Source organism: Danio rerio, chromosome 1, assembly GCF_052040795.2.
Source record: "Danio rerio strain M-AB ecotype USA chromosome 1, GRCz13ab, whole genome shotgun sequence".
NCBI classification, from domain to species: Eukaryota; Metazoa; Chordata; class Actinopteri; order Cypriniformes; family Danionidae; genus Danio; species Danio rerio.
The window spans coordinates 58922807-58940000 of NC_141021.1; the positions used below are offsets into that span (position 1 = coordinate 58922807).

At 38.4% G+C, this 17194-nt stretch overlaps 2 protein-coding genes across 12 annotated transcripts in view; one reads left to right on the plus strand and one right to left on the minus strand.

Moving 5' to 3' along the window:
- The first annotated feature begins 254 nt into the window (after positions 1–254).
- Positions 255–4703, plus strand: crb3b (crumbs homolog 3b). The gene is given in 2 exon segments (NM_001045323.2): positions 255–346; positions 3524–4703. A coding segment is annotated over 1 exon segment (291 nt). The 5' UTR covers positions 255–346; positions 3524–3606; the 3' UTR covers positions 3898–4703.
- Positions 4704–7601: 2898 nt separating this feature from the next.
- dennd1c (DENN domain containing 1C) overlaps positions 7602–17194 on the minus strand; it is a 29569-nt gene continuing 19976 nt past the window's right edge. For 5 of the 11 annotated variants that reach the window (XM_087237916.1, XM_087237911.1, XM_087237912.1 and 2 more), the window contains 9 exons: positions 17060–17161; positions 16025–16115; positions 15904–15944; positions 15313–15363; positions 14321–14368; positions 12548–12667; positions 12101–12183; positions 10837–11050; positions 7602–8851 (listed from right to left, as the gene is read on the minus strand). In XM_087237916.1, the coding sequence (XP_087094042.1) occupies positions 8069–8851; positions 10837–11050; positions 12101–12183; positions 12548–12667; positions 14321–14368; positions 15313–15363; positions 15904–15944; positions 16025–16115; positions 17060–17161 (1533 nt within the window). In that variant the 3' untranslated portion in view covers positions 7602–8068. The remainder of the gene's footprint in view (positions 8852–10836; positions 11051–12100; positions 12184–12547; positions 12668–14320; positions 14369–15312; positions 15364–15903; positions 15945–16024; positions 16116–17059; positions 17162–17194) is intronic. The other 6 variants (XM_087237908.1, XM_087237915.1, XM_087237907.1 and 3 more) reach the window with 2 other exon arrangements.

A 17194-nucleotide genomic window follows, 5' to 3' on the forward strand; every position in this document is an offset into this window, starting at 1 on the left:
GTCTCGAGCTAACACATGTAATGGACGCGCCCGCTCCACGTGAAGAATAAGGTTTCAGTTTATCCAGAAATAACACTCATCACATCAGGCATATTAAGGATGTGTTGAGTGTTTAAAGGGAAAAGGGGGCGTTGAAATTCCTGAGCTTCAGTTTCGGGAGTCGAACAGGTACAGCGGGTTTTTGCGCGCTTCCGGTCGCAGGTGACAGGAGTTCCGTCATGAACGCGCAAATCAAACCAGAGCCGTCGCGCTCCTCTGCCGGACGCTTTACGAGCTCCTGATAATGTGGGATTCATGATAAAAACACCAATGAGATTTCCTTTAAGGATGTTCAAGCTCTTCCCAGGTGAGTTTTTCTTTCAGTAAGATGATTTCTTTCCTCTCAGGCAGTTCTGAGAACAGCTCGTCCAACCGGCTGCACCGCCGACATTCCGTGAGGAGTGCTGAGGTAAAAATAGTAATATATTAGCCTACACTGTTAAACATATCGTAATCTTTCAAAAATATATGAATAAAAGCAAATATAACAACACTTTCACATTAGTGTTTAGTCACGTTAAAGTACAGTAACCTGTACGTGTGTGTTGTTAATTTTTCGATTATCATTAAGATTATTATGTTGTTACTGCTTGATAAAATGAGCTAAAGTTGGTTTAATATTCCCACATTCGTTCAGTGACAACTAGTGACTCAGTCCCTATATGGTTTACCACAATTTTGAAAGTAAAATTATGATTTTAAAACAACATTAGCACTATTTAATTCACTGAATAATGTTGTACTTTGTTAGTCATTGACTACTAATATTATTTCCCATTTATAATTAGCAAATAATACTGAAATAATAGGTATCATTAAGATTATGTCTGTTCAACAACGTTTGATAAAATGAGGTAAACTTTGTTTAATATTCCTACATTCATTCAGTGACAGCTATTGACTAGATTCCTATATTGTTTACTGCTATTTTGAGAAAATTCAGTCTGAAATTGCATGTGCAGTAGGCTAAGTATGATTTTAAAACAGCATTAGCACTATTTAATTGACTTAATACTGTTGTACTTTAATATTCATTGGCTACTAATATAATTTCCCTATTTACAATTAGCAAATAACACTGAAATAATAGCTATAAATTAAGGAAAAAGTCCGAATGTGCAAATATAAAATCAACTTTACCTCAAATCACTGTAGTGATGTAAAAGTACAGTAGTTTATGTGTGCTGTTAATTTTTCAATTGTTATTTTTATTAAGATTATTATTGCTCTCAGTTCAACACCGCTCAATAAAATGAGGAAAACTTGGTTTAATATTCCTACATTAATTCAATGACAACTAGTGACTCGATCCATATATTGTTTACTGCTATTTTGAGAAAATTCAGTCTGAAATTGCATGTACAGTAGGCTAAGTAGGGTCTTAAAACAACATTAGAATTACTTAATTGACTGAATGATGTTGTACTTTGATAGTCATTGCCTGCTAATGGATTCCCTATTTAGAATTTGCAAATAAAACTAAAATTATAGCTATTATTAGGGAGGTAGTCCAAATGTGCGAATATAAAAAATCAACTTTATCTCAAATCACATTAGCAATGTGAAAGTACACTAGCTTATTAGTAAGATTATTATGTTATCAGTTCAACCCCACTTAATAAATAGTCTACATAATCTCCAGAAAACATACAGTATACACTCGATTTAACAAGTCTAAGAATTCCTCAACAGTGAACGAAACTCTTTTACAGTTGTAAAAGTATCATGTGTCAGATGACAGTGTGGTATTTTGATACGATTCATGCGGGTAAATGATGTAAAGTGACTGTGAGGCACACTTATGTGTAAATCTACACTGTAGATGTAAAGACTCGAGATAAAATGTTTGACGTTCGTTTTGTACAGGACTCGCTTCATGAGCTCTTTAATAATAAGTCTGATAGGCTACAGATATTGGAGGAAATAAAGAGACTAGAAGAAAATTATGTTTCTTTGAATGTGTTTATTGGGTATAGATTTGAGTAAAATATTGTAATTTGTTGGAATTTTATATCTAAATATGTTTTTTTTCTCTGAAAATAATATAATTATCCACTGAATTTTTGTTTCCTTGCTATTTTTAAAGATATTTGGATTATTTTGCCTAATTTAAATAAGCATAAGTTTTGTAATTTCATGTAGACAATGCTCTAAATTAAATTAACATTTTAAGTTATATTCAAGACCGTTATAAGTAGTTTTTATTTCTTCTTGATTTATTTTGGTATGGGTTTAAATGAAATATTAGAGATTTTATTTATTTTTCAGAAAAAGTAAATATAAATTGTTGTGATTAAAAATGATTATTCTTTTAATCAGATATTTGTTTAATTTTCTAAAGATAAAATAGGATTAAAATTGATATAGGTTGTTTAAAAATGTAAATAAGCATTCTTATTTTACGTGAATAATTCTCTAAATGGCGTTTTTATTGTTTAATTTTAAGAATATTAGCTGTTTTCAAACACATAACTCTAAATCAAAAACACAGAAGAATATTTCAAGTGAAAACCAATAATTTAATTGTGTAACTGTATTTCCGTCATTGTTAATTCATAGTCTTGATGCTCTAAAATGTGTATTAGAGAATTTCTCAACACTTTTGTTAACTTTGACTGGACGCATGTTAAACATGAGTAAATATTAGATTTGTTATAGCAAACACAATGGTTTATTTACCCAAAATGTGTTTAACCAAAAGCCTTACTCCTCCTACTCATGTCATTTCCAAAGCCGTATGACTGACTTTCTTCAGAAATTAACACCGTGGAGAAGCTATTTAAATATTTGTACTGATTAAACTGACTGGGCTTTAAAAAGCCATCATTTACACACGTTTGACTTTCTTTCCTCCGTAAACAAAAGAAGATATTTAGAAGAATGTTGACAAGCTGCAGCCAATGACATCCATAGTATTTTTTTATCAGCATTCTTCAAGTTATTATCTGAGAAAAACGTTTTTGACAGTGAGTATTCATTTTAAGAGGATCTATAGGTTAAAATCCACATTAAACTTTTATTTCAGTATGACGATGTTCATTTTCTACTAAAACTGACTATTGATTAGGGGGCGGGGTTTATTTTTAAACTCTTCCTCTGATCTTTCTCTAACAGCGAACTAATTGTTTGATGGGTGTGGCTAAACAGATTTCGCCCAATCAGAGAAGGACTTCCATTCAAGAGTAGAAGATGTTCAGATCTTGATTAAAGATTACCAAAACCTATTTCCTATTTAAATGCATTAACATGCACAGATTAATTATTCACCCTAAGACTAACAAAATAAACCTAGAAACTGTTGATTTCCTTCAGACTTTTCCTTCAAAAGTAAAGCTGAGTGAATGATTGGTTTTAATGGACGTCCTTGTTGCTGTAGGCTGTGGAGGACTAATAATTAACTCCACCAGCCGAACAGTAGAGCCATTATCATCATCTTGTTTGAGCTTTGCAGGAATGCCTAATTACCATCTCGCTCTTCCTCTAGGTTAAAGTCCACTCTTCCAAAAAAAAAAAAATGTGAAGGGATGACAGTGGTGTAGTCTCTCCGGCTCTAAAAAACCAACACGGATGCTCTCGTCTGGTGTCGTCTTAACGGGACACGCCTTTGAAACACGGATGTTTTCAGATTGTTTGTTTGCCGTGAGCATCATGAGTTCGGGGAGCGTGTCGGACCTGTATATGCCAGCGTTGTTCCTGCTGGTTTTGGCGTTGGCTCTGTTTTCTTGCGTGCTTCGCAAGAAGCGTCAGATGGAGGGATCGTATCAACCCAGCGCCGAAGAGCGCAAGCAAGTCAAAAACCGAGGAGTGGAGAAACCCGGTCTCGCTCTGCCATTGCCAAAAGAGGAAAGACTGATATAAAGGGGAAATCCCATTGCCAAAAGAGGAAAGACTGATTTAAAGGGGAAAAAGCACACCATTCTTTGAGTTAATGAGGTCAACCTAAACTAAACTTGTTTTATAAAGCTGTATATATTGAGTTTACACGTCATGGTGGACACACAGAAATCACTAGAAAAGGTGGTGGGTATTTATTGGTCATTTTTGACTGGGATACAAGAAGTCTTTGCACCGTTACAGCTGAATAATGAACTTAAACACACTTGGGAGATATTTGAAGACACATGCGAATGCATTCAGTGAAGAAATGTGAAGTTTACACGCACAACCAAACCAGTTTTGTTTCCTTTATCAGTGCTTTCGGTTTACCTAGTCCAAAGTCTTTCTTAAAGAGACGGTTCCCCCTAAAATTAACATTTAATTACAATTCACTCTTCCTGAAAGACTTGATGAGTTTGTTTTTTTTTTCTGTTGAGAACAAAAGGAGATATCTTACATTGACTTCCATAGTAGGAAAAACAAATACTGCGGAATCGACAACTTTCTTGATCTTTCTTTCATGTTCAGCAGAAGAAAGTGAAACAGGTTTGGAAAAAGTGGAGTAAATGATGACAGAGTTTTCATTTTAGGGTGAACTGTCTCTTTAAGGAGACACATGGCAGCTTTACCTCCAAAATATTGTACCATTACACTACTGAAAACATAAATGTCTAAATTATGAACACATCTGGAGAGGAAAGATTATATTTGTACTTTGCCAGGTACTGTTTTTGTACTGTATATAACACTTTAATATCTGTATCTACTGAGTAAAAGGCATCTTTGAGTAAATAACCTTGTCCTTAGTTTTGCGTGCCGCTCGCAGTGTGTAATTTGAGAGTTTTTGGTTTCGACTGAGTCAATATTTGCTCGGAGTCAGCACAGTGATAAGCCTTTTATAAATGATTACAGATGTTTTGGATAAACAGGGTTGGACAGAGGTGGTCAGAATTGGTGCATTGATCAATTCATGTGGATGACATTGATTTAAAAATGAAAGGTAAAATAAATCCACCTGATCTACTCAAGATTATTGGTCTTCTTGTGAATGATTCATGTGTATGTGTGTAAGGGGGAAAAATTACCTTGCGTTTTCTTTGAATTACTTTCGATTCTGATTGGCTGATGAACATTCTTAGGTGTGCTGTTATTTTTTGAAAGTAGTTCCGGTAGCTTTTGAGCACATTACAGCTCCATATCACTCCACTGAATGATTTATTTCACAGCAAATCTCATCAAAACACAACAGAAAGCTTTTGAGGAGATGTGTGACAAACTAATGCTACACACAGGACATGTTTGAGGACAGGAACCTGACAAATATCTCAAATACAAAGGGGATAACCAAAGTATAAGCTTAATAATTGACCTTTTAAATCAGTGGCCTTTAGTTTTTTTTGGCACTCAGTGGGCGGAGCCACACACACTCCAGCTGACATCACATGCATAACATCTATTATTTGACTCCAGTGTTTCTCAATCCTGGCCCTCACGCTGCACATTTCCTATGTTTCTCTTTTCACATCTTACTTTTGTTCTAATTCGACAAGTGCCCTGCAAAGTGGACATCACAGGATATTCTGCCATGATTTCTGGAAGCATATGTTTTATTTAAATGGCATTTATAGTGTGTAATATGCAAATTTACATTGTATTCATATATGGAGGAATATTATGTCACGCTTGACGCTTCTCTAGTAAGACATTGCAGCCGATGTCATTGTGTAAAATCCATGAATGAACGCTCTGAAGTGAAATAAAGGCTGCTCATGCTTAGTCAGAGAGAATAATGAAGGAGAGGGGACTAGGGAACAATGCACACTATGTAGGGATGTGTCCAACACAGGCTCATTGTGAAAACGTACCCCTGTATACATTTCTGGAGAGCAAGAATTATGTAGCCAGAACTACGTATGACTGCATTTGCTCTTTAAAACAAAAGCTAAGGGTGCTATAACACCACTGACGGCTTCTGTTTCTTTTCATACTACCAGCTGATCGCTTACCTCCATGTGGACGGCTTTTCCGCTGTTATCAGTTTGCCCAGTAGCTCGCCATGTATGTCGGTGGGCTTGAGACAGAGAGTTGACTGTAATGACAGGGTTCACGTCCGGCGAAGGACAGTTGCAGAAAGCAGGTAAAACAAAAAGGCAAAAAATACAACAAAACAAGTAAATACCAGAGTGAAAATGTGGTAAAATCTGAAAACGTGGTAAAAAACAGGCGGCCGCAATGGGTTTTCCTTGTCTGGATTGCTCTTGAAAACACTGTTGGGTTGGGTTAATTTTTTGAAAGGGGGTCGGAGGGTCAATCGGTGCTTTTGAAAACACTATCCGCTTGTTAAGTCGTGACTACCAGTGACGTATGAATTACTGTTTCCGGGTCCAAGCTGTAGTTATTTGAATTGAGTAAATGTTCATTTATGACCACCTTTTAGCCATATCACACATTAAAGTGAATTTTACATAAAATCATAGTGTACACACAAATTGTAACCATTTATAACAATCAACTACTGGCCATCGGATATAAGGCATGGTGCGAATATATATATATATATATATATATATATATATATATATATATATATATATATTCGATATATATATTCGATATATATATATATATATATATATATATTCGATATATATTAGAGCTGCACAATTAATAGTTAAAAAATCGCGATCTCGATTCGAGCCCCTACATGATCTTAATCCAGTTTTTCTACGATTCTGTCAATCATATTTTTAAGTTCAGGAGAGAAGAAAAGGCGGCTGCACGAGTCTTTTCATTGTTTCACACACGTTGCTCAGTGATATTGACACCTCCAAATGATGTTGAATGAGTCACATACTGTATTTATAAGGTATAATTTAACTAAAAATGTCATTATTGTCGTAACATAATGATGTTTTCGCGATCGGGAAATCACACGTGACATGAGCAGCTGACCGTGAGCTGTGATCACAGAGAGGGCGCGCTAGCGCTCTACTTAATGATAGTTAATGATAGACGCACGCGCGTCTACTTTAGTGAACAGAACCTGCATATGTTGCGAGTAACAGGTAATACAGTTGTAAATAATATTCAGTTTGTGGCACAGAGTGATCGTTTGGGAGCCGCGCGCAAAGTATGAACAAGCACTTAGCAGTCAGAATGAAACTGAAAGTGTGCACTTCATTCAAATGATCGTATCGCATTTTAGAGTTATGATTACGACAAGCATTTGATATGTTTGTTCTTTCATAGCGAACCCACAGTTGTGCATGAAAATAAATGTTTACAGTGTCAGTATAACTACCCTAGCCTATATATTGTAGAATATAATCTGATAATGGCAAATGTCTGATTTTACCAGTGAATAAAATTGTCTAATATGACAGATTGCAAGCATATATCTCAAACATAATAATTCAACATCAGAATTATTATAAGTAGAATAGAATTATTTATAGAAACCAGTTCACACAATACACATAATATTATTATCGATGTTGTGCTATATGTTTGTTTTTACCATACCTTTATATTACATCCACAGAATCGTGAGAAAATCGTGATCTTTATTTTAAGCAAGAAAAATAGCGATTCTCATTTTAGCCAGAATCAAGCAGCTCTAATATATATATATATATATATATATATATATATATATATATATATCGATAGTGATTTTCGAACATATTACATCGCTTTGTAAACGTTTATTATTACCATTTGATGAATCTCCTCATAAAGTTTGAGTTTGTTGTCACACTTAACAAGCGGATTGATTGGGTTTAGGCAAGGTGGTATCGGTTGGTCAGTTAGTCGCCAGCGGCCTCTGGTGGTTTTACGCGAGAACAGCAGGTGCAAATGGCACTCGTGAGAAAAATTTGAGATCTGAAAAAGTATACACAGCAGCCTCTGGTGGATTCATGAAAACAAAAACTGCAAAAAAAAACAGCTCCTGGAAGATATTTCGTGATCTCTAGAAATGTATATAGGGGTACATATCAATAATGAGCTTGTGTTGGATGTGTCAGTGAGAACACAGTTCATGCATCTAAATTGGCTCTGTTTAAAAGACATGCAAAATATTCAGATTGAGTATATTATATATGTGCAGATTGAGAAATGCTTTTATACCAAAATATACGTAATGTTTGATGCTCTAATGTTCGAATCTCTTCTTCAGCTCTGAGACTTTAACAGGAGCCTGTTCTTGCTCCTCTGCGTTTGATGTAACTGGTGATTTTGTGCATTCTTCTTCACTCTGCATTGCCTTTGCTGAGCCCACATTGATTTTCAAGCTTCTTAGAGGGGATTTGGGAGAGTTTTCCTTCCCTCTGCAAACTGGAGAGTCCACCAACACCTTGGACTGGAACAGAGCTACGGTAGATGAGACTTTAGGCAATTGAGCTTCAGCACTTTTCTCCTCAGGCTCTTCTCTTTGGTCTATCTTTACTTTGAGAGAGATGCTTTCTTCATGCGTGTGTCCATTTGATGCATCAGGTGTCTCGTTTTGAAGCTCTTCCTCTTCTTTGTCAGTTTGCGTCTCAGTCCTTTCTTCAGCTATTGTTTCCGTATCCAGGCTTTCCTCCATTGTACCGTTCATTTGTGTGTAATCTTGTGTGTTTTCTTGCACTTCTTGAGAGCTCTCCACAGAAGCGTCTTCTAGATCTTGTAGATCAGAGCGCAGTGTTTCCCCCAACTCTGTCAAGTCCTTCTCTAACTCATTAAGCTCATTTTCTGATCCGTCAATCATTATGATAGACTCCTCCTCCTCATTGAAAGTCCCCTTCTCCTCATTGACAGTCCCCTCCTCCTCACCACCACCAGGCCCCTCCCCCTCACCATCAGGCCCCTCCTCTAACTCCTCCTCCCAACTCATCAGGCTTCCGCTGTTTGCAAAAGACGGACTCAGGCTCTCCTGGCTTGGGTTTGCTAATCCCTTCTGGAAGAGAAATGAAATTAAATGGTAAGAGAGTTTGGATCAGCAGTGAACAGCTCTGTTTGATCATTACAAATCAGGTAAGATCAACAAAAACTCACTTTTTTTGTTACTTTTATACTGCAGAGCTACTTTAGCTGATTGCCTTAAATGTGTATAAAGTTAATACAGTGCATTTACATTTTTGACTCTAATGTGATGTTTTTCAACTTTTAGGAAAAACTAGACACCATGTGAAATAAAAGGCCAGTCTGCAAAGGAACCAGTAATGTGCTGTTTTTTTAAAGCAACAACATCGGTAACTACTGATTTGTCCTGGGTCTTCCCCGATGCCTCCTCTCAGTGGGACATGCCTGGAACACATCCCTAGGTAGGCGTGGGGGGGGGGTTTAAAAATAATAATAATAATTAAAAAAATTTTAATTATTAAAAAAAAACTCTGAATTGTGGAAAATATATGTATATATACCTTAAATAATTGTCTAAGTAGAAAGAAAACCACATTTATCATTTAAAATGCATTTAGATACAGTTGAGTTCCCCCTCCCCTTCCTCAAAGTGGTTCGGTCCACTGTGTGCTTTTTTTTCCCCCTCGTCTCACCTACTCCCACACAGGCACACGTCAGGTGTGCGGCTGCGGCTGAGTAAATGTAGAATTTCAGTAAGTACGTAGGGGATTTTATTCACCTTAAATAAAGCGATTCTCTTCAGTGTAGTTTATACAGACTCGTTCATAAATTAGTTGTGGCAAAAATTCTCCATGAATCTGCTGTATTAGCGATTAAAATTACTTATCTAGTTAACGTTAGCTTAGTTTGTTGCCAACGCTAAAGCCGTTTCCCATGCAGTTTAATTTCAGTTCCTTCTTCACCATAACGGACCGGTACATTGACCCCATTACTGCTGCCGCTGCACCAATCCGCCTGTCAAGAGCCAGATTCTGTGCCTGACGATTGGGTTGTTGTGGTCCCACCACCCAATCCACAAAGCACCGTTTTTAAACCTGTCACCTAAGACCTTTTTGCCTTGAGAGACCCTACCAGCGGCGTGAGCCCCCAACAACATAGCTCTCGGGATCACTCAGCTCTCAAACCCCTCCACCAAGATAAGGTGGCGATTCATAATTTTAATTCAGTTCAATTAATCTTTATTTCTATAGCGCTTTTACAATGTAGATTGTGTCAAAGCAGCTTAACATAGAAGATTTTAGATTTATATATAAGTTTTAGGGGCGAAGCAGTGGTGCAGTAGGTAGTGCTGTCGCCTAACAGCGAAAAGGTCGCTGGTTCGAGCCTCGGCTCAGTTGGCGTTTCTGTGTGGAGTTTGCATGTTCTCCCCAATAGCATCTGGACGCAGCCTTTATGATGCAAGCTGAGACTGCATCTCTCAGCGATGCAATGTCAGACTCAATGGAGTGAGTGACGTCACTGTGACGGGTGGGGTTAGGTGAGCGCATTAAAAAGCATTGGATGCAGCTCAGATTGCACTGCACCGAGTCTGCAGCCAGACCCCTCTCGTTCTCCCTGCGTTGGCGTCGGTTTCCTCCGGGTGCTCTGATTTCCCCCACAGTCCAAAGACATGCGGTACAGGTGAATTGGGTAGGCTAAATTGTCCAACGTGTATGAGTGTGTGTGTGAATGTGTGTGTGTGGATGTTTCCCAGAGATGGGTTGCGGCTGGAAGGGCATCCGCTGCGTAAAACTTGCTGGATAAGCTGGCGGTTCATTCCGCTGTGGCGACCCCGGATTAATTAAGGGACTAAGCTGACAGGAAATTGAATGAATGATTATAAGTTTTACTAAGGTATTTTCAGTGAGGAGAAATATTTCTAGGCTTTTATTAGTGTTTTGATTAATTATTAATTTTATTTGTTAATAATGGGACTAAGCCAAAAAGAAAATTAATGAGTGAATGAATTTATGATGTAATTTCATTTATCTAAAAAAAGATAAGGCGGCATGGTGGCTTAGTGGTTAGCGCGATTCTTACATGCGAGATGAATTCGCTGCTGTCGGAGCGGAAGAGGTCGAGGCTGCGTGTGCCGTACAGTAAACCCGGCTCTCTGGAGCTCTGAGCGCTCAGGGTGTCGAAGATCTCGCCCAGCAGGTCCATCTCCTCCGCATCGGCCAGCAGAGAGAAATCCTCCTCCTCCTCCTCCTGTACGTCACTGCTGCCAGAACACTGATCTACAGCATCTGCTGCGCTGCAGGCCGAGACACAGGTGGAGAGGTTGAGGGATGGATGGAAGGATGTATAAATGAATGTATAGATGGATGGATGGATGGATGGATGGATGGATGATATGTGGGTTGATGGATGGTTGCATGAGTGTATGGGTGGATGTATGGTTGTATGAATGGATGATGTATGGTAGGATGGATGGATGAATGCATGTATAGATGTATGGTTTTGTGGTTGGATGGATGGATGGATGTATGAATGGATGATTTATGGGTGGTTGATGGATGAATGCATGAATAGATGTATGGTTCTGTGGATGAATGGATGGATGGTTGTATTAATGGATGATTTATGGGTGGATGGATGGATGAATGCATGTATAGATGTATGGTTCGATGGATGGATGAATGTATAGATGTATGGGTGGGTGATGGATGGTTGTATAGATGAATGGGTGATCTATGGGTTGGTGGACTTATAGATGTATGGGTGGATGGATGGATGGATAATGTATGCGTGGGTGGGTGGATGGATGATGCATGGGTGTATTTATATGCTTAATCTATGGGTGGATGGATGAATGAATGTATGGGTAGATGAATAGATGATCTATGGCTGGGTGGATGGATGATGTATGGGTGGATGAATGAATGAGTGTATAGATGTATGGGTGTATTTATATGGTTAATCTATGGGTGGATGAATGAATGAATGTATAGTGGTATGGATGGATGAATAAATGTATGGGTAGATAAATAGATGATCTATGGGTGGGTGGGTGTATAGATGAATAAATTTTATATAGGTGGGTGGATTGATGAATGGTTGTATGGATGAATGATGTGTAGGTAGGTGAATTTATAGCTGGATGGATGAATAAATGAACCGCTGGAAAGATGAATGGATGGACATATATATATATATATATTATAGATGAGTGGAGGTGTAGATGTATGATAATTGAATGTATAGATGGATGTATGGATGAAAGGGAATGGATGGACTGATAAAAATATTAGTGGGTGGGTAGACAGATAGACAGATATATAGATGGATGGATGGATCTTCTCACCTGTCCTCATAGGTGGTGTTGTTAACTGGTGTCTTTTGCTCTTTTTGCCGATGGTGTTTCTGTGCAGGCCGTCGAGGACGAGACTGGAAGAAAAGCAGGAGTCCAGCACAGTGTGTTTATTTGCTGAACACTACGCTAGGAAGTGTTCACACACGCTTCCTGTTTAAGTTTCATTCAGGTTTTAAATCTATTATTTTGATCTGTTAACTGTTATTAAATCCCTCCACATATTTCAAGCTTTGACAGTATGCTGTTTTTACAGTCATGACGATGAGCAATTTCGAATTTTATTTAAGATTTGAGAGAGAAAAGTCAAAGTGCTGTGCTTTTCCTCACCACTAGAAGGCGCCAAACTGCAGGACTTACTCATGAAGCGTTATAATTTAGTCACTGACTATGAAGCAGATCTGAGGGCAGTTTTTGGGTAGTTTGCCAGGCGTCACTCACCTTGCCAAAGTGCTGTGTGATTGGCAGACGGTTCTGAAGGCAGTCTGATTGGATGAGGCGGTACGTGTGCGGTTCACACACAGACCCGCCCCTCTGCAGCGTACAGGCCTCTGGCTGATCCTGAGAGGAAAATACAATTTCAATTCATTTTGTATTTCTTTAGCGCTCTTTATAATGCAGATTTTGTCAAAGCAGATGAACATAGATGAAGAAAAGAGAGTTCAAAAGATAATATTTCAGACTGTAGAACATTCCAGCAATTCAGGCAGGGATGAGATTAATACTACTAATAATAATTATTCCTTACATTTATATAGCACTTTACACAAAGGGGGGGGGGGGGGGGGTTGGGGGATCTCCTCATCCACCACCAGTGTGCAGCATCCACCTATATTATGATATGCTGGATGGTTAGGAGGCCATGATGGACAGAGGCCAGTGGGCAGATTTGGCCAGGATGCCGGGGTTAAACCCCTACTCTTTTTTAAAGGACATCCTGGGATTTTTAACGACCACAGAGAGTCAGGACCTCGATTTAATGTCTCATTCAAAAGACGGCACTCACTGAGCAGTATAGAGTCCCCGTCACTATACTGGGGCATTAGGACCCACACAGACCACAGGTTGAGCGCTCCCTGCTGGCCTCATTAACACCACTTCCGGCAGCAACCCAGCTGTCCCATGTGGTCTCCCATCCAGGTACTGGCCAGGATCAGCCCTGCTTTGCTTCAGAGGGCGACCAAGAGAGTTGCAGAGAGCTAGCTGCCGGCAATTAGTGTATAATGCTGCTGTAGTTTTAGTTAAATTGAAACAACTTTAATTTAGTAATTAATTAAATTAAAACACTTTATCAGCAACCTACAAAGGCTTTAAGAATCTTGTCTTCAGACAGAGGCTCACAAACAACACTACAAATACAATAAATACAAATATACCAGCGCAAACACATTCAGAAATACACATTTATTTAAAAAAACTACACAATAAGATGTCATTTTCCTCCTATGTGTAAAGCATTTATTGGTCATACATGTTCAACATTTACTAACGCATTATTAAAATCCAATTTCATGCTTGGTGACTAGTTAAAGAATCATGAGTTAACATAAACTAACAATGAACGACTGTATATCATTAAGTAACGTTTACTAACATAAACAAATTCTGTAATAAATGTATAGTTTACTGTTTGATCATGTTAGTGATCACGTAATAGGCATTAACCTATTACCTATTAAAAAAAACAATAGCAGTGGGAATAAATGTCTTTTTGTATTAGGCCTTTTTCTCTAAGAGTACTTTATATCTTTATATATGTACTTTATATCGTCTGTCAGATGGAATTAACTGCAAAGAACCACGAAGAGTCTTTCTCAATAACGGAGGCTTTTCTTTTCATCGCAGCAGTAAATGAATCAGTGTGAGGTGTGTAATGTTCATCTCCTCAGATATACACATTTGCAGACACACAGGTTAATCCTGCGCTCCTCTTTATTTCCGTTTTCCCATTCTCCACACATCTCCTCTTCCTGTCCTCTAGCTCCCTCTGCTGGTCACTACACTACAAGGTGTTTTTCTCTCACCAATCATTTTACTTTGAATGAATTAACTAAGTGTATTTTTTCTCTTAACAGTGAGGGAGTTACACCAGGCCACAATATTAAACGTATAATAGCAGTTTAGATCTGTTAATTCAGATCAGTGTAATGCAAATGAACACAAACGCTGAACACAAACTCACAAAGAGGAAACGGTTATAATATAATGACTCACCTTTGAGGACAGCAGGTTTTTCAGCCCAAATTTGCTGTGATATTTAGTCTGAATGAGATATGAACAGAGTTATGTCATGCAGGATCTATCCATCCTTCCATCCATCAGTCTATCTAACTATCCGTCCGTCTGTTTGTCCATCCATCCATCCATCCATCCACTAGTCTGTCTGTCTGTCTATCTATCTATCTATCTCTCTGTCTGTCCCTCCATCCATCTGTCAGTCTGTCTATCTGTACATCCATCCGTCCGTCCGTCTGTCTATCTGTCTGTCTGTCTGTCTGTCTGTCCCTCCATCCATCTAACTGTCAGTCTGTCTATCTATCTGTACATCCATCCATCCATCTATCCATCTATCTATCTATCCATCCATCCATCCATCTATCTATTTGTCTGTTTATCTATTTGTCTGTCTGTCTGTCTGTCCGTATGTCCATCCATCCATCCGTCCGTCCGTCCGTCCGTCTATCTATCCGTCTATCTATCCGTCTATCTATCTATCTATCTATCTATCTATCTATCTATCTATCTATCTATCTATCTATCTATCTATCTATCTATCTATCTATCTATCTATCTATCTATCTATCTATCTATCTCTGTCTCTCTGTCTGTCTGTCTGTCCATCCGTCCGTCTATCTGTCTGTCTGTCCATCCCTCCATCCATTCATCTAACTGTCCGTCTGTCTATCTATCTGTATATTTATCCATCCGTCCATCCATCCATCCATCTGTCTGTCTGTCTATCTCTATCTGTCAGTCCATCCATCCATCCATCTATTTCTCTTCATTATTTTAGAATCATGTGAATCAATACCGGAGTAATGATACTGAAAGTTCAGTTCTACATAACAGGATTAAATTACATTTGACAACAAGTTTACTTGGAAACCAGATACTGTAAATGGTAAAAATATTTACAATTTTACACTGCATTGTGATCAGATAAATACAGCCTTAAAAACCCCGAAAATGAATGTACAAATACTCACTGCTTTGTTAGCTGTAGACTTCCAGGTCACAATCAGAGCTCCTCCGCCTTTCTGTGGTTAAAAATAAAATAAAAAAGAAACCATTAAAAAATGCATCTTAAAGCCAGCATTGTGTTAAAACACCAGTCAATCAAACCACAGAGTATGCTCTAATTTTATATACATAAGGGACACTGCAAATGAGTCGAAATATCTTCAAATTCCTAAATCAAGAAGCATTAACATATGGTCTCATTTTTAGATATAATATGTCAAAATAAGTTAATAATAATCCAATATTTGTTTTTCCTATTATGCAATTTAATGGTTACAGCTATTGAACATTTTTTAAATATTTTCTTTAGTGTTAAACAGAAGAAAGAAACTCTTATAGATTTGGAAACACTTGATAAATAATCAGCAAATTTTCATTTTTGGGTGAACTGTCCCCTTAAATGTCGTAAAAATGATAAAAATCTCTCTATTAAACATCACTTGGGAAATATTTGACTAAAATATTAAATATTTCACAGGAGGATTTTAATAATAGTGTCTTCAACTGTACACACGCTGCAGATTTACTCACGCATCTTGATTACAGTACAAACATACCTTTAAATTTCCCACCCACTGCCGACACAGTTTAGCTCCACCTGAGAGAAACACAAGCAGATGAGAGGTTAAACTGAATGAAAGTGCAAAAGATAAAAGAAATGTGAATGTAAATGTGCACCTGATGAAGCTCCGCACTGAAGCAGCTCTTCCTCAAACACGTCGCTCGGCTCTTTGCCCTCGTTCAGCATTTCCAGACGCCCGTCGATAAACTGAAGGACATTCAAGTACATTTATAAACGTCTCTCATAGGCGTGGGGTGATAAGCACAAACAATTCACTAATAAACTAACAGCCAAGCACCCTAAACAGTGCAGTGGATTACTTTATATCCGCAGAAAAGTAATATCCAAATAGGTTGTGATTTTGAAACTAATAAAGGCAGCAGAATTTGTGTTTACTTCTACAAAATATTATAAATATTCTAATCTCTCCCCCATCACTGTAACACTTTGCTTAAAGGGGTGTTTATAAGACTGTCATGAAACCTTTATAATCATGACCTGACACATCTCGCATGTGGATGTTTTATGCATGCTTATGTAACGGAGGCCAGCTAGTGTGTGCTGTGCAGGTAAACCTCACTCCTCTGACCTCTAAAGGTGCTCTAGCGACAGCCGCTAGAAGCTATGGTCTTTAGCCTCCTTGTTAGAGCAACCGACTCCCATGCGGAAGGTCACCGGATCGATCCCAGCTCGGAGCGGGTTGGGTGGCGCAGGATCGGCGGGGTTACATTGGTGCCATGACCCGGATGGGAGTGAGGTTTAGGGGGTTGAGTGTAATGGAGGCCAGCTAGTAAGTGCTGTGCAGGTAAACCCCACTCCTCTGACCTCTAAAGGTGCTCTAGCGACAGTCGCTAGAAGCCATGGTCTTTAGCCTCCTTGTTAGAGCAACCGACTCCCATGCGGAAGGTCGCCAGATCGATCCCAGCTCGGAGCGGGTTGGGTGGCGTAGGATCGGCGGGGTTACACTTATAACAACTGTCATACTGTCAGTTAGACGTGTTAAATGCAAAGATGACATTGTTTGTTATGACAACTTGACATAAACAAATACTTCACAACCTGCTTTTGTCCTTTTCATGACAACTCGACATCACCAAGACAACAGAACTCATCATAAATCTGTCACAATAGTGAGTGATGTTGTGTTTTACCTCTTTGAAACACTGCAGATGGACGGCGCTCTCCAGAAACTCCCGCATGCTTGGAGATTTATGATTGAGAAACAGCTCAGTACAGAACACCACGGGCCCATCCTTTAGACAGAGGGAACTGCTTTAGCTGTGTGT